Source organism: Gavialis gangeticus, unplaced genomic scaffold (genome assembly GCF_001723915.1).
Source record: "Gavialis gangeticus isolate Ggan-Ray unplaced genomic scaffold, GavGan_comp1, whole genome shotgun sequence".
In the NCBI taxonomy this organism is placed as follows: domain Eukaryota; kingdom Metazoa; phylum Chordata; order Crocodylia; family Gavialidae; genus Gavialis; species Gavialis gangeticus.
Window position 1 is genome coordinate 122,664,014 of NW_017729024.1, and position 18,772 is coordinate 122,682,785.

An 18,772-nucleotide genomic window follows, 5' to 3' on the forward strand; every position below is an offset into this window, starting at 1 on the left:
AATAAGATGTGGCAGGTGGGGAAAACGGTGCCTGTTGGGCAAGATTAGCATGGTCATGGAGCCCTACGGGCATCATAGCCATCCCTGGGGACCCCATCCTGTGGCAGTGCTAGAGGAATGATTAGTACATGGAGTCAGCATGGTTCCTTGTAGCTACCAAGGTTCAATGGCTTGTAGACACCACTTCCCAGTATTCAGTAGTAGCTGGATGATATATGGCTGTTATAAAACTTGATTCTGTTTTAGGGGGATGATTCTATTCTGAGTTGTCCACATTTCTGCAAGCATAATGTCTGAATGAGAGGCTTGTCCACAGGTTTCAGACTTGGGCCTTTATGAACAAGGCAATATATGATCTTTGGAAGAATGCTCTATGTCTGTCCTGTGACTTTGCTTTCAGTAAGATATCAACAGTGAAATAGTACATTACATATTAAATGAAATCCATGTAAGTAGTATTTTGAAGCAACCTAACATCCACAAAGCTGTATAATGGATATATTTTTCTATTAGTTACAGAGATGACAGATAAAATGCCCATTCCAAATTAAGATGCTGATGGCTAGAAAATGGTATTTAGAGGTTTGCTTCTGGGAACTGGCTTGTAGATACAGTAGATATTGCATTAGAACAATAGTCCAGGGGAATGGCAGGGGTTGAGCGGTTTCTAAAAAGCCGGTTTGTGACAGTTTTCTTCAGAGCTCAGTATGTCTGAAGCCAGCAGACACATAGGCTGTGAAATTGAAGACATGTAGCTCACTGTTCCATAACATGAGATAAGGTGGCATTAGGTCACAGTGCCAAACTGCAGAGCCCTTGGGATTTTCAGCTTTGGTGAACAGACCAAATTAGGACGACTGTTAAACAACCAAGTTAAGATGTGTGCATGTGATGGGTTTGTGGGAACAAAGGAATATGCTGACAGGACAGAACTCGGACAGTATTATGACCACAGGGAAGCCAGTCAACAATGTCCAGAGATGAAGAGTCATCAGAGGGAGAAAAACTACAAAAGGAGGGATTTCAGAACAGGAAAGGGTCCCTGAGAGGGGAACCTGAGGTCACCATGGACAGAAGGCACACTACCAGCCTGTCTCACCCCCCTGACTCCCCTCTGGGGCAAGGTGGGCCTTGGCCTTTGACCTCCAGGCTGCTGACAACTGACATTCAAGAAAGAACCTCAGGGTGAAGTTTGCATACTGGCCAGATGTACTTTCCCTCTGTGACAAAATCAAAATTTGCCTATCATTGAGTGGAGAAGTCATGGTCAGTCTGAGAGTTTGGGTCTGCCCAGAAGAAGGTATCTAGGTCATAAATCCAGTGACAACAGATGCCTACCTTTATTTTTTTGAAGTCTACTGGCTTCCTAATTAATTCATAATACTCTGGTAATTCTTTCCTAGATGGAAGCTGAATGAAGACTTCACTTAGCTGCCGTCCTGAACTGTTGAGAAAAACAAAGACATAATATAAAGAATTACTATACCTTTGTCAAGAAACAGAATATACACAATCAGATCATAAATCATAAAAAAATTACTTTCAAGGGATTAAGAGGTACATTCTTTGCTCTGAATTTATTTCACTTGATATAAACAATTAGCTTAAAATTTAATGAAGACTCTTTGTGTGTTTGTCCTGTTACATCATTATGAGACATCAAGGAGATCTTAAGATCTAGGACCAGGATTATTCCCCACCTATATTTTCTAATACTTTGTCCAATGTGCTGTTTTATCCTTTTCTTCATTTGATTATTTTTGACTCAGTTGTCTTGCACAACCTTATATTTCTCTCCCACCTAGTACTGTCTATAGTCCCTCTTCTTAGTTATTCAGAGAAAGCCCCATTGTGCCAAGTGCTATCTAGATCACGTTCACTGAATGTTACAGAAAATATCAATATTAACTTTCATTAATAAATAAGAAGAAAAGTTAGATTTCTGGGAAGGTAATTGCTAGAATTGCTCTCCTTTTCTGTTGTGAAAAAAATCAGTACTTCAATTTGAGTTTGTTCAGTCATCTGCAAATAATTGTTAGGCATTCAGTAATGTGTCATCTAATTCTCTTAATATTCTAAAATGCACGTTGCCTCAACTTGTTGATTTATAGGTGTTCAATTTTCCCTGCTTTCCTGATTTTCTCAGATGTGATCTGATCAGTAACTATTTTAGCACCATTATTACTGTCTTTTTGCATCGTTATCTTGTCCTCCTATTTATGGCTTCCCACTCGGTAGTTGAATTCAAGCTGTTAGGGGTGGAAGCATCTATTGATGACTATGTGGGCCAGGTCACACACACTCATGGAAACAGAGAAGGGAATCTTCATTCTAAGCCTATATTCCTGTAATATGTTAGTAGCTCCTGTGGCCAGCTCTATTAGTGACAGGTATACGAGTAATAAGAGAGGCCATAAAGGAGCTAACTAACACTTTATGTACAAAGGACAACAGTGTGCTGGGCCCATGTTATCCTGGACTATAATGAGCTCACATTCACACTGTGGCTTTAACCTTCTTGGTCAGCATTAACTCACTTGTGGGCAGTTTTTGCTCCAAGTTTCCATAAAATTTAACTGACATTGCAGCTCTAAGACTATAATTGTACCCCTCCTTTCCAGGACCTACTGCTGCTGCTGGAAGCCTCCCAACCATCAGCAGACCTCTGCGCTTACACCTCTCCCTGCTTAGGGACCCACCACTGCCACCACCTCTGGACTGCTTGCCACATCCAGACTATCCCAGACCGATCACGACCACCAGACTTTTCATTGTTGCCAAACCTGCTACCACTGACACAAAGGCCAAAGTGTTTGTCCCCATGCCCTGGGCTGGACTAGCTCTTGAGGAGCCCCACAGTCCGTATCTGGCCATGTTGGAATATTGGCAAAAAACATCCTTTGTTCCAGTACTTAGAAACAGGGGCTTGACATTTTACACAGGTGTGGCCCTGTGTCAGAGATGTGCCTTTTGTCACCCTTGTGAAAACCCATCCAATTTAGCTGAATTCTAAGCATCTGAAAAATCACAGTACACAACTGTTCAGTAAACCTCAATCAAGGAACCAAAGTCTCTGAAGATTAAAGCTCTCACTGATTATGCTCATGCTCATCACAGCTCTTAGTGTTGACCATACTACAAATCTCCACAGAGCAAGCAACTAAGTGTGCTCTAGCCAAGGACCACTGCAATTTAGAAGAACATTTTCTATGTTGATAGCTTCAGGCTGGATGCAAGATTAAGAGCATGTGTTCTCAACGGCCATCCTGCATGCAGGCAGCATGGAGAAGGAAGCTGTCTTATTCAAATACAGAGAATATAAAAGCTGGACTGGGAGAGAGGGAAAGGTGTAGGCTGAGAAAAGGAGTCTGGGGACAGGATGAAAAAAATTTTGATTAGGATTCTGAGAGGAAAGTTAGCACAAGGATAATAAGATCTAGGGGACTAGGCAAGTTGAGACTGGTTGGAACTGGGAGACACCTGGCTCTGGGAAACACCGAAATTGGAAAAGGAGCTGATGGAAGAGGAGAGACAAAGACTGCTGGCAAGAAGACTGGGACAAGGCACTAGTGGGAGAAATGATATGGGGACAAGAGATAGGTATGACAAGGAAGACTGGGACAGAGCCAGAGAGGGAGATACTGACATAGGAGTACTGAAATAGGAGCGATATAAAGGTTCTAACACTACTGATATAAAGGTTTCAACGCTACTGATAACCAGGGATCCATGGGAAAACAGAGAAAACCATGGATTTCCCATTTTTATCAGAGAAAACGTGGATTTTCCCTTTTAGAAGAGAAACCCATGGATTTCCCCCTTTTGCAAAGAGCTCTGCAGGCTGGCAGAGTTTCAGCTTACAAGAGCTGTTTGCAAAAGGGGCCGGGAAACCCTCAACCCTGCCTGGAGGGGAATGGAGAGGGGGAAGGGCAGGGCCCGACACTGGCACTTATTGGAGGCTGCTTCAGGCTCACTCTTCTTGCTGTGCTGGAGGTAAGTGGGGCTTGAGGGTTGTGGGGCAGGGAAGCTGGCTAGGGGCTGAGGGAGTGGGGAGGTTTGCAGCCAGCTGGGCGCTCTGGGCAGGAAGAGTGGGGGGTGTTTGCAGCCTCCCCCGCTCTCTCAGCCCCCAACCAGATTAGACACATTCTGGCTGGGAAAGTGGGGATTTGGCCAGCCACTGTGGCTGGGTGTGGGGAGACTGCAAACCCCCTCTCCCCTGGCCAAAGTGCTGCAAACCCTGGGTCGTAAGTGCTACGCTCCCCATCCTGCTGCCCTCCCCTGGCCCACTGGAGCGCAGGGTGTACAACTGGCGCAGCAAGGCACAGTGGGCCATGCATGAAAGCTGCCTGCCGCTGCAAGCTCCACGCTGCCCTGGCCACACTTCTTCTGTGTGCACAAGGACAGCACACACCTGCCCTGCCCCTACCCCCCACACAGATCTGGGGGGTGTGGGACCCCTGACCCCCAGGACTGCATGCTGCCACTGGGAGCCGGCCCTGCCTGAACCTGCAGCAGGCAGCAGCAGGAGGGGAGTTGGCTTGTGCTCCTGCTGTAGCAGCTGCTGCCTTCCACTGGGGACAGGGGGCTGTGGACTTGGGGTCCTGGCCCCATATCCCTGGCAGCTGGGGACCATTTCATTTTAACCATGGATTTGGTGATTTTTCTCAGAGAATTTGCAATTTTTTATCATAGAACTTGTGATTTTTTTTTTTAATCACAGACAACCAGGATCCCTGCATGATAACTCATGGGAGTGCCAAGAAAATGCCACTCCTGTTTTTTTGATTTTGTCCTTCTAAAAAGGGAGGAAATTATGCACAAAAAACTATATTAATAGAAAATTATTACACTGGTGATCACTAGTTTCTTTCTCCTCATTTTCTGGGTGCCTGTGTTGGGATCCTGGTGTTTTCTGTATAGACGTGCTGAGGTCATACTCAGGTCAATAGGAGCTTCACTCTGAACATCAAAACTTTTTAGATAATGATAACTGCTCTGAAAAATCAAATCCCAGGTACCACAAATTGGGCATTTTTGACCTTGAACTCTGTTTCTTGGTTCCTTATATGGAAAATTACAATAATACCCTATCCTAATGCCACTAGGGTGTTGTGTAAATCAATTAATTAAATATCTATGAAGCACTAAGATATTATGTAGTAATGAGCACCACAGAGAAACCCATGAAGAAATGAATAACTCTGTCTTCAGAGTATAATAAGAATAGTTTGTGGTAAAAAGACATGTGGCAACACACTTAACAAACAAGACAGAAAATACACTGGATAGCTGCTCATTAAATAATTGCTGTCCCAGCTGTGCACTGAAGAAGGCAGGAGTTTTGTGGGAAAAAAACAGTACATCTTCACATAATTAAGACTGCATCACAGTGAATTCACACAAGGAGCTCAATTAAAATCACATGGGCATTTCCTACCTTGAGAGTGCTTGGCATTGCAACCTTAATAACATTCTTTCAGTAAGTGTGTGTGTACCAAATTAGAAGGAACTTTCTGACTAGGAAAATAGGCTACCTATCAAAATAGGTTGGACAGACACTTGGCTGGGATGGGTTAGTCAGGGATGATCTGCCTGAGTAGGGGCTGGACTAGATGACCTCATAAGGTCCCTACTTTACTATCATCCTGTTACATATGTGCTTCAAAATCTGAACCCCTTACTTAAAAAATAATACAAAATGTGAGCTGCTGATACTGAATTTCACTATTTCAAAGCCTAGCCTTACAATTACATCCTATAAAGTCTGTGAAATATAGCTTTTAAAGTTCTGAGAAAAACAGACAGCTATTGCTGCTAGTAAAGCATACCCACTGATCTGTCATTTGAAAGGTAAGGCAAACCAGATGCACAGCTCTAACCACACTACTTGCAGCTGACATTTTGGATTTGCTACTCAGAAGAAGCTCATTCCCACTGCTGTCCTTGAAACTTTAGAAGCTTACTTTTCAATTGAAAAATCTATTTAAGATGAATAGTCTTGAGTTGAAAGAGAAGTATCAAACTGTTTTCATTCTGGCTTGTTCCCAACTGCACTTCAGATTCTGACAGCAATTAAAAACAATTTGTAGGTATATCCTTTAAATATATAAAAAAATCTTAAATAAACTTTGAATTCTGATCACATTAAACCACTTTAGCACCTCTCTCTTGGTACTGTATGTCACAAAATTCCCTTGATGTTTGTAAAGCTTTTTGTTTCCTGCCGACATAAATGTATACAAATAACACACACACACACACACACGCATGCACAGTCTTACATTTTTGCTTATAATGATTAAACTAAGCAGTAGTAAAATTATAAAAAATATATAAAGAAAGAAAAATATGATAGGTTAGGTTTTATCTGTGGCTTTGTCCATAGATTCTACTGAATTTGAAATGCTACACAAATACTGAAATGCTTTGCTACTCAGAATTTGGCATAACTAATTACTGAAAATTATTTAAAATTGTGCATAAAAAAGCATTAAGGACATGAAATATGCAGCAGATACAGAAGACTAACATCTGAATTTGTCTGCCTAGATCAATGACAGCTTATGCAGTATTACCATTTTTTACTGAAACTCCTCTCACAGAAGAATTACATTTCCTACTCCCTTCATGTATCCATACCATAAATGAATAAGGTAGAAAAAAATACAGATCACTTCTTTTTTAAAGAAGTCTCAAATGGCTGTACTATGGGTATTTGGAAGAAAATTATTATGAATGTCACTCTTCTCTTTTAATCCATATCCCCAGTTTTATAATTAAAAAATAATAACCATAACGGCTACCACATAGAAAGCATGCGCAGTACATCACTCATGGTTGCCTAGCAACTAGCAGGATACATGCTGAAGAGCAAGAGGGACCTGCATAAATTAACAGAATTGACTGTGACAGAAAGATGAGTGATTGTTCACTACTACTGCACTAGGTCCTCCATTTTTTCTATGTAGTAAATACATACAGATCAAAATGTATTAAAGAAAAAAAATGATTTTGAGAGACTGGCTTAAGAAAGGGTTTCATGTTCATTCACTGTTTTATCTCATCATCTTTGCCAGAAAAATAATCTCTCTTGTTTTTCCCCCCAAACAGCTTGTCAGTGTGTGCATACATGTGTGTTTCCATATACTGCGTTGTGTTCAACTGAGCCACACCAGGGGAGAATATAGCTATATTTACATATATGCATCATACCACTTTGTTTCTATTGGTAGTATATTTCCAGAGAGAATTGGCACTGACATGAGAGGTAGATCAATACTTTATTGCCACTGCCAAACCACTGACCACTTCAGATGTTTGAAATGATTGAAACCAGAAAAAAAAAAAGGAAAGCAAGGCAAAAAAAAAAGAAGCTGGAAGATGCTTCTACTTCTGTGGAGAACTTGGCACGTTAAGTGTCAGAATGACACTCCATTAACAGCAGGCAGACCTGACCATCTTTAATGGTATCCTGAATACTTGTACTATTGGTATACTATTGTCTAAAAATCCTCAACACACAGCACAATGTGCTAATTGTAATACCCATCTGATTGTAAGCTATAGTGGTTATTTTTATATAAGAATACATCACAATAAAACTGTTCCTCTGCATCTATTAACTTCCAGCTCTAGTCCAGCAACACAGACAGATCAGGCATGTTTTGTGAAGTATATTTTAATTTTTCTGCCCCAGGACTATTTGGCTTTGCTAATAGATGGCTAGCTTTCTGCTATTTTTTAATCAATTTGCATTGCTGATATTTAAATATTTGGATCACCGTTTTGGTCAAAGAAACAGTCCAAATTATTTGAGTATTTGAAAATGTCAGAGTACATTGATTCAAACTGGTTATCCATGTTAGCAAACATTTTATAATTCACTCAATAACTGGGAAGTCAAGGAAACCCTTAAAAGGTATGGATCAGTTTAAATACAAAAGTCTTTTATTTCACTCAACTCAATTCTGCTAAAACTGGGGTGATACAAGCACCAAATTAATTATTTGTTCTATTTTTTAACTGATAGAATGTTCAAAATATTTAATATATACGAAGACAGAGGGAGTCCCTAGCATAAGCGAGAACACAGGAACTTCCCAATGATCCCACCCACCAGCTCCAGCATTGTAAAATGTGGTTAATAACAATCTGTTAAGGGAAGGAATCTCTATGCAACAAGAACAGCTCTGCCCTTACTTCTATGTTTGAAGTGCCAAGGCTGAGTGCAGAGTTGATCAATCACAGGAGACACCACTTCATACAACAGAGCTGTATTGTAAGGGAGTCCCGCTAAAAGTCAATTGCTGCCACCTAAGCATTGTTAATAGAGAGTAGCAGGTGCACCAGCTAATGCCTAAACACTAGAGGCTGAATGCTGATACAGGGAGAGAGAGATACTGTGAACATCCAGTTAGACAAGAGAAATACTGGGAGCACTGCATTTTCTCGTCTTAGTCCCTAAAGTAAGGAAAGGGAGAAAGAACCTCCCTAAGAATAAGTAAGCTCAGGAGGAAGCTTAGATTGAAACTTGGTTTTAAATATAGGAAAACTCTCAAATGGATGGAGGAGAGTACTGGAGAATAAACCAACATGCATATATGTGGTGTGGAAAGAGCAGGTGGAAGACAGGACATTTTCAGTTTGTAGACAAATTCCTAGATCAGAAGCACTATATTTGTTTCAAATAGAAATGCTATTTTTTTAAAAATAACATAATAATTGTATTGGATTATTAGATCTTTTTGCCTCTGCCCATTTAAATGACCAAAACAATCTTTATAACACTCTGCTATGTGGGTACTCTGTTTCAGAAATACAAAGACAGACTAGGTGGTTAAGCGTAAGAACCGAAACCTGGAATAGAGAGATGGAAGTGGTAAGACTCTGTTTCTGTACTTAGACCCCTCTCCCAAAAGCAGGTGTCTCTGATGGGAATAGGTTTGATGAAACAGGTGCAGAGCAAGGCACAACTGCCCCAAAGGCACTTTCTTCTACCTTCTAGGCACATTTATACGTTAAATTTTGAAATAACTAAATCCCAATCAAATCCTACTGGAATTATTGGAAATGGAGTCTGCCAAAGTGATTCACATCCTGAAAAGTATCAGATTTTCCCCAATTCTCTGCAATTTATATCAATCTTTTTCTGCAAAGACAGCAACTGTGACCTCTGATACAAAAATAAATGAAAAAAAGATTAATGGACTACTGTCCCATTAGGATGGTTTGAATCAAGCTATTGGTTCTACAGTCAGTGAGAAATTTAAAACATAAGCAGTGCCATTATTGGGTCAGACCAATGATTCATTTAGGCCCAGTACCCTGTCTCCAATAGTAGGAAGTAGTAGATGATTTAGAGAGATTATATCAACAGGGTATATCTACAGTGATCCATCCTGTCATATCTTCCCTTGCATTAACCATCACTGTTTTAGGGGAATCAGAGGATCTCTCTCTGCATTCTATTTAAAAGCTCCCAATGGACATGTCCTCCATGAATTTGTCTAATCCCTTTTTAAACTGGTTATACTTCTATAATCTCCTGCAGCAGTGAGTTCCACAATGGAACCAAGTATTATGTAAAAAAGTATTTCCTCCATTTTAAACCTGCCTTCCGATAATTCCCGTTTGTATGCCACAGTTCTTGGGGTTTGGGGACTTGATGAATAACTGTGCCCTATACACTTGATCCACAACCATCATGACTGTATAGGCCTCTATCATATCCCGTCAGCCTTCCTCTTTCCAAGCTACAGAGAAGTAGCCTATTTAGTCTGTCCTGGAACAGTAGCTGCTCCATGGCCCTGGTCATTTTGGTTGCCCTTTTCTGTTGCTTTTTTAAATTCTACCACATCCTTTTTAAAATGCGGAAACCAGAACTGCATATAGTATTCAAGATGTGGGCACACCATGGATTTATACTGTGGTGTAATGATATTCTCCATTTTGTTCTCAGTTCTCTTCACAGTGATTCTTAACTGTTTTTTGGTTGCTGTTGCACACTGAGACAACACCATTAAAAAACTATCTACAATTACTTCAATTTCTCTTTCCTGGGTAGTAATGGCTCATTTAGAGTCCTGAATCATGTATGTAAAATTGAGGGTATTTTTCTCCACGTGCATTGCTTTGCACTTGTCAATGCAGAAATTCATCTGCCACTTTACTGCCCACTCACTCAGTTTTATGAGATCTTTCTGTAACTCCTCACCAACAGCTTGGGATTTGACTATCTGTAATAATTTAATATCATCTGCAAACTTTGCAGTTTCACTAGATGCCCTGCTTTCCAGATCATTTACGAACATGTTGAACAAAACTGGCCACAGGACAGATCCCTGGAGACCCCACTATTGAAAATGACAGTTTATCCCTATTCTTTGTTTTCTATCTTTTAACCAGCTGTTGATCCACAAAAGAATCTTCTTTCTAATTCCATGGACACTCAAGGTTTTTACAGCCCTTGGTGAGGGGTTTTGCCAAAAAACAACAGTATGAACCCCCTTGTTAAGACCCCCCCCTCAAAAAAAATCCAGTGAGAGAGGATTTCTTTTTACAAAAATCACATTGACTCTTCCCCAGCCTATATTTATCTATGCAACTGCTAATTTTATTCTTTAGTATTCTTTATTACATACTCTACCAAATTTGCCAGGCAGGGATAGAAATGATTCTCATGTCTGCAGTTCCTGGGATCACTTCTGGAGCTCTTTTTGAGCCTTCTCTCTATGAATGCCTCCCCAGACCCTTCTTAACAGCATCAGTCCTTATAGCTGTTATCCATTATCTTCATTATCTCATAATTCTGTCAACCACTTTCTCTCATGACTGGAAGACTCCTGCTGAACATAATGGGACTTTCCATTTCTTTGAGCATCTTCTGAGCATGATCCATTTCAGTGGGAATTGAAGAGTTCTAGAAAAGTGGGGCTGGAAGGGACCTCTGGAAGTTGTCTAGTTTAACACCCTGTTCGAGGTAGGATCATCCCTATCTAAATCATCCCATAAAAGTCTTTGCTTAATCTATTTCTAAAACTACACAAGTCAACCCTGCCATACAACAAGGCATGCTGCCCAAAAAAAAAATTATCTATCTATCTATCTATCTATCTATATCCCAAAGACCTTGACATCTACAGCAACAGGATGGGGAAAAAAATCCCTCCCTGCCCTGTGTGGCAACAAACACAGCCCAGAAGCATGGAAAAAACACTCTCTGTTCAGCTCTGCAACCTGGGAACAGCAAGCATAACTCCACACCTCACACCCACTTATTGGATTGCTAGAACTCCCCTTTCTGTATCATTTGCATAGACTTATCCCAGCTCCTTTAATTTCCTTTCATAACTAAGTCAGTTATGTAGCTTTCCTTCATTTTCCTGCTGCTAGCATGGTCCTCTCCAATATCCATCTGCTTTAGGCTGAAGAGTTCTTCTTATTTCCCAGCAACGTGTGCGTATGTTGGGGTGGGGGGCAATGGAAGTCCTGTTGCTCTTACAAACTGGCAATGCTATCTGTCCCAACACGAAGTTGGATCACTGGAGTCTTTCCTTATTACAATGGGATCCTATTATAATGAGGTTCATAACTCATATCCTTGCTCCTGGCAAAGAGAATACTATTCCACTTTCTAAATCCACTCTGGTGACAGCATTGCCAGTTCTTAAAAAGGATTCCCCAGTCACACAGACTTTCTTTCCAGGTACTAGTGTGAATTTCTGGTTCTTTTCCTTCTGTTCTGATTTAAATCATTTCATCAGACCTTCTGTTCTCTCAGTTTTCTGTATCCCTCTCATTCCTTTTTGGACTCCAGCCCCTAGCTATCTCAACATTCTCCTTCTCTCTGTGCAGCTACGGACTCTCCTCATCTTCCTTGTCACGTCATCCTCTTTCCTGACTGTTCTCCAGTGCAAAAATACCTGTTCCTCAACTTTATTTCTCCTTTATTAGCCAGTTTTTCCCTTGTCCTTATATTGTTATATGAGTCCATGGGTCACACTCCTTATCCAAGGGTTTCCCCTCTTGTTTAGAAGGTATCTGCAAATCCTGGCTTATTCATGCTGCTGCTTCTTTCTTATTCTCTCTCATGTCTTTAAATCTCTATCTGTGCACCACCACTGACTACAGCTGCATCACCAGTCCTTGGATCTACTACTGCATGAGCTGTAACAGGTGACCTTTCATGTATAAAAAGCATTTGTTAGGTACTTGCTCAAGGAAACATACATCTTCCAGTTTCTACAGCCAGTCTGTTTCATTCTCTGCCATTTTTCAGGTCTCCGCCACTGCTTTCATTCATCATCATCTCCTTCATGTCCCTAACTTTAAAGAAATCCTAATCCTCCCAAATCATTCAAAATCCCCGTTTACTGATCTTTTTTGGCTTTGTGGTTGCTACATGTTGGTGTTTTTCGCAAGTGTCACCTCTCATTTAGATTCTGCTGTTAACCGTCAGCTAAGCTCAAAAGGCAGGGGCTTCCTTCATACCCTTGGTTGGCTTTGTTCAGCTCACATCACACAGCTCCAAACAGACTGCAAGCTCCGAACTGCAGCCAGACTCTAGACCCTACAAACTACACCTGGGAACCAAACAGCTAAGCAATAAACATACAAAGACATTTCCTCCAAGAAAAAAGAACTACTCTTCTCACCAGGGACAACCTCCGTGCTACTTACTCCTTTTATTATATAGAGTACATTTCATATATGTGCTATAAACTTTTCACTTGGCTAAAAGTCACTGAAAATTAGGGTTGGAAGGGTCCTCAGGAGGTCATCTAGTTCAACCCCCTGCTCAAAGCAAGACCAGCCCCAAACAGATCATCCCAACCAAGCCTTTGCTTAGCCAGGGCTTAAAAACCTCCAAGGATGGAGATTCCACAACCTCTCTGGGTAACCTGTTCATGTGCTTTACTATCCTCCTAGTGTGAAAGTTTTTTCCTAACATTTAACCTAATCTTCCCTTGCTGCAACTTGAGACTGTTACTCCTTTTTCTGTCATCTGTCACCAGTGAGAACACCCTTACCATTTTTATTGCCCTCCATGGGTCTCTCTCTAACTTGTCCACATCCTTTCTGTAGTGGGGGGCCCAAAATTGAACACAGTATTCCAGATGTGGCTTCACCAGTGCTGAATACAGGGGAATAACCACCTCCCTGATGGCAACACTCCTACTAATGCAGTCCAGCATGCTGTTAGCCTTCTTGGCACATTGTTGGCTAGCATTCCTTTTAGGTTATCTTTATTCCAACCTCACTGGATGGAATGAAAAGCTCTCCAATATTAAGCTAAGAAGAAGATGCAAAACTGAACCTTCCACAGGAAGGACCAAGTTGGTTCAATATATACCGTCTTCCAACCCCACACATTTGCTTTTTCACGTAGGGCAATTTTCCTTGAAGTCAAAAGAGTTTAGCTTGGCGCTCTGCTTGTTTTCCCTCGCTTACAAATTTCAAATTCCTAGCTGAAACATCATAATTGCAGCTTAGATTAATTGTTGTACTTCATTAGGGAAAACATAATAAAAAAGTAGATTGCCAAAACAGTATCTCCAATGGAGAAAGAAACAAGGAGCGTGTCAAACTAAAAGGAGAAACTTTTATTTCTTTTTCTGTATTTTCTCTCTCCTTCCACATAGTATCATAGACCTCAAGCTAGAAAGGTGACTGAGATAAGTATGAAATGTTTTATATAAGAGATTCCTTGTGTCCTACATTCTGTTTGGGGGAATTTTTTAAAATCGTTTTAAAAAAATCCATTGTATCCTTGCTGCACAGAATTCCAAATACTTTTATTTAGAACAAAGTCACAAGATCTATCATAAACTCTTATATTTTTGTTGTCTAGAGCCAAATTCTTCCGAACAGTTTTGTAACTTTGTAACATCAATTAATTTGAGAATCTTCCTTTTCCTTAACAGTTGCTGGATAACACAAATTTTCTGTCCCATACAACAAGTGAACAAAAACCTCCAACACAACCTGACACAAAGACAGAAGAAACAAAACATCTATCTATCCTTGCCCAACCCCCCAAAAGATAATTTGTCCTTAACACAGGCATGCAGCTTCCCTGTTTTTTTCCCCAAGGGCAGTCAATGCCAATAATGAGCTCATCATTAAAACTGAAAGTAGTAGCTAAGGGCAGAGTTTCAGATACTTTGTTTTCTTTCTTCTTCTTTTCTTCTTTTTTAACTACATTGCACTCTACAACCTTTGCTGTTGGCAAGGCAATGTTAGGAAACAAGGAGAAAAAAATTGCTCTACAACTGTAGTTACTTCTTGGTGACAACAAGTAGGTTTGTGAGGTCTGATGTCCATACTTAAAATAACAGATTGGCACTTCAGGCACATTTGTAGTTAAACAAGCTGGTAACGGATGTAACTAACTCTTAATTGCTTAAAGCAGGAAGACCTGGCAATAAGTTAAAGCACTCAACTTTTGATTTTGTGGTTGTATCTGTGCAGAGTACAACATAAAAACAACTATAAAAATGTAACAATAAAATATTATAATTAGTGATGATACTTATTGTCCATTCAACTATATCACAGGCTTCCAAACAACTTAGTTTGCCTGGTACACCCTTTTCTGATATTTTAGTGGACTGGTGTATATTTAATTCAGAAGCCACTTCAAGCAAGATACTAGAACTAATGTCAGAAAGCAATATTCCTGGTTTCTCCAGGTTAGGCAGAAAGGACTATGATATCATAAACTGGCAAGAAAATATTAATTGGTATTTATCTTAAGAGTCCTATAAAGCATGTTAAATGATTTCTAAATATCCCGTGGCTTTATTTTAAAATAATCCCTTCAATTTACTTCAAATCAAATAAGAGGTCTATGTCCTAATATGAAACTATATCCATGCATTGCTTCAAACTGAAGCTATAATTTGATATGAGCTAGAAAAAGAAAGCATGCCTTTCTTCCTTCAAGAAACTTTTATATCTTGAAGAACAGCAGTGGAATGCTGGCTGAAAATCTGGTTCAACCAGTAAACCCAGACCAAGATCCAGACCCAGACAGCACACAAGCAACCCAAATGTGGCATTTTAATTGGAAAGACAACTTAAAGAAACACAAATATTTTATGTGTATGGTATTTGGGGAATGAAGGGGGGCAAGATAGAAAAGGTTCATACTAGTCATACCAATGGAAATACTTAAACCAACAGGAAAAGGAAAAATTGAGGTAGATTTTTCCTTTCTTTTTCTATCAACTGTGTACAGTTTTTTTTTATGTGAAGTGCTGGCTTTGCACATCCAAATGAAACAATTACAACAATACACAATATGTGTATGTGTATTTAAAGACTTCAAAATAACCCATAACATTGTTAGTGTCCTGTTGCATCTTTAGCAAGCCACCCCTGGGTAGGATACTGGGTTTTTAATATTCTGTCAGGAGATCAACATTATAAGAATATTAGTAAGCATAAACTAGAGGGGAATAGCTGTGCACTACTCACACCAATCCATCTCTGTAACTAGGATCACACTCTCAGTCTAACCAGTTTTAGGTTGATTTGACAGATAGTACAGATGCCACAATCCATTCCTGGGAGGATATAGTTTATGCCAACTGGAAACCATGATATCCAAAGCGAATAGCAATAGGAAACAGTAACGCCTGCATTACAGTGAAGACTATAAAGCTTAAGTGGATGTTGCATTTTGCATATCTGTTTAGCATAAACTTTGAAACATATGTGCAAATTAGATTTTTTGCATGATTCATGATTATATTGATTGTTGGGCATCTCTCTAATCCAAGTGGGAAACTATTTAAAATATCACTGCCTGTTACAGTGCAGCCTTGTTTAGACTTGGATTTGGGAGGCATGCAAAAACTTTTGAGTAGCAGGTTTTCAGATAAGATGGTATTACTCAGAAAGCCCAGAACACCTTGGAGGGAGCTCACCAGCTGGTTTTATAAAGGCTGTGATAGCTGCAATTCAGGCCTTCTGATGGCAGTCTGCACAGCCTGCCTGCCTTCTCATCTAGGATTCCAAAATACATTAAGCTATACAGATGTCAGAATATACCTTTCAGTAAACTAGGATGAAACTACAGTAGGTAATGGAAGATGATGGTATATTTGACAGGATGTGGAAGTTAGGATGAAATCAAGAAAATATAAGAGTTACACTTTAAGAGAATCCTTCTCTGCTGATGCTGCTTTCTATCTGTTCCTCAGCTAAACCAATGTCTAAGAGGAATGCTACAAAAAATTTGAGGAGGGTATGAGTGGACCCAAGAGGCAGACAGAAGAAAACACAATTGATGCTAATAAATCTTGGAAGTCATTTGAGGCTGGTTACCAGATTTTTTGCCCTGACTTCCTTAACAAAAGGAAAGAATACCTGTAAATTACCCTGCATTGCCAGGCCATAGCTTACTCTGGTGTGATCCCTGCCTATATGAAATGACCAGACTTGGATAACATAATCTAATTTAAAGGCACACTGAGCAAAACTAAGGTACAAAACAGGATTTAGTGCATAGGCTTCTCAAGCCACTGTCTTTAGAAGAAGGGCTATGTATGCTGCAGTAATACAGATTAACCCACTTCCCTGGATTCCTCTCAGACCCTGCTCTATTAGGTCTAGGGGAAGTACAGCTTAGTAATTTCCAGATGCCTAAAATGATCTTACAGAGCTGTGTGATAGAAGAAAAATAGTTTTACTTATCAATGTTTTAATTTTACTTAAACTGGATCATCCTAGATACCCAACTTGGGTACAGAAGGTAAATATCCAACAGCGGGTAACCCTCTGCCTAATCTACAGGCTGTGGCATTCCAAAAGGACTAGGTGGATGTGGTCTGGGTTGCTGCACTGACAAAGCCCAGGAATGGACAGTGAAGCAGGAAGAAGAGAGGTGGCAGCTGAGGCCTGCCTGCAGGTAAGGGTCGAACCTGGAGGCTGGGCTCAAGGAAGCCCCAGAGAAGCACGAGAAAGTGTTGTGAAATCATGAGAGACGTTGGAAAAATGACTTTAGTTGCTTCCCAAAGGGTCACAGGCTGGAGGAATGGCTGGAGGTAGGATGTCCTATCAACCCCTAGCAAAGGGATTATTGGGCATGAAAAGAGAGTCTGTTTAGTGCAACTTTAAGATGGGAGAGAGACTCCTGGAGAGCCAGCCAGACAGTGGTATTTAAGGAACAAATAGACTAGGACTTGTCTAGAAGAGGAAACTTATGCAGCCGTATTGCGAATGCCGCATAACCAAGACGGTTTACCAATAGGTTATGGTGAACAGTGGCAGTAGGAAGAAGAAAAATATTTCCAACCATTAAGAGGAAAATAAATGGCAAAAAATGAGAAGACTTTTTTTTAATTGTAAATTTAAATTCAATGCCATCTCTTTATTATTGTGGTAGAAGCATTATATACTGCACTGTGCCATCTAGAAAATGTAACATCATTGCTTCCAATTAAACTATGATAATGGTTAAACCTCTTCTCACAAATAAAAGGACTGAAGGGCCTTTTCTGTGCAAGAACAGACTCCTGAAAGCAGAGAATTATGAAGAGGGCATTTGTTCTGAAGCATGGCAGGACAAAGAGCCATCATTAACTATTTTTAATAGGTGAGCTAAATGGAAGTGACATAAGAAATTACAGCTGCCACAATAGTATAATTTATGTCAGTGTTTCCATTTTATAAACTTTCTCAAAAGCTGGGTTTATTAAACTCAGTCATAAAAACAATTCTAGGTTGAAAATTGGAATTACTTGGCTAGTTATTAACCAGTAAGCAAATAGAGCCAGCCTCAAAATAACTGCTTGTTCTCCTCCTTTGATAGTCCTGATCCAATGCTTACTGCATGCTTACCTAGTACAGTGAAGAGATCCATGGTTAAGATTCACCCACAGGCCTCTTCTGAGCTTAAACTGATGAACGTGCTACAAAATACTGAACAAAGTAAATCATTCTATATGACCAATTTGCAACTGAGAAATGAGCCAAGACCTTCAACTCTCCAAAAAGGGCCTGATTTTAAAGAGAGTTACAGTTGAAATTGGGTTTTAATGAGACCTTCTAACATTCAAAAGTAATGTTAGATTTTGTTACAAAAACGATACATCTTAAAAAAAAAACCAGCCCTGTTTGAAACAACCATTTTGAAGACTTAACCATTTTCTCACTGATATGTAAGCCTTTATTTACTATCACCCTTCGAACTTATATTCCCCACCTAACTTTAACTTTGTTCCTCTTTTTAGTTCCATAATCAAAAAACATGGCTGGTCATATACAGTTGATTCTAATAGTCAAGACTGTGAAAGTACACAATCCCCAATGCATTAAATTAGGTCACATTCAAATAGAATAGAGGAATATTTAATGAACAATAGATTTCTTTGGTCTTATGAATATGTTGTTTATGTAGTGTTGCAAAGACTGCACCCTGGAAACAGTTTGTATTTTTTACTTTATTAACTAATAGTTTTAAACATAGCCTTTTACCATTATAATTAGGGCCTGGTTTAAATTGCAGGCCCAGCTCACTAGTATCATGGCTCGATTATGGCAGAGGCTATCATTTTTGTGCTTGGGTCATGGTGCTCCCCCCTTCTCCCCATGATCATGCCATGACACTAGTGATTGTGGGGAGAGGGAGGAGGGAAGACTCACCTGGCAGCGTGCCTGGTAGACCCAAGCTTGGCCGAACTCACCTAGCATCGTGGCAGAGGCTTGGCAGTGCCCAAAGCCAACAAAGGGTTGCGAGGCAGGCAGTGGGGTTGGGGGGGGGGGGGTT

At 40.1% G+C, this 18,772-nt stretch overlaps 1 protein-coding gene across 2 annotated transcripts in view; it reads right to left on the reverse strand.

Moving 5' to 3' along the window:
• SMARCA2 (SWI/SNF related, matrix associated, actin dependent regulator of chromatin, subfamily a, member 2) overlaps window positions 1-18,772 on the reverse strand; it is a 223,346-nt gene that overhangs the window by 13,555 nt on the left and 191,019 nt on the right. For both annotated transcript variants that reach the window (XM_019517644.1, XM_019517647.1), the window contains one exon: window positions 1,339-1,444. In XM_019517644.1, coding sequence (XP_019373189.1) covers window positions 1,339-1,444 — 106 coding nt within the window. The remainder of the gene's footprint in view (window positions 1-1,338; window positions 1,445-18,772) is intronic.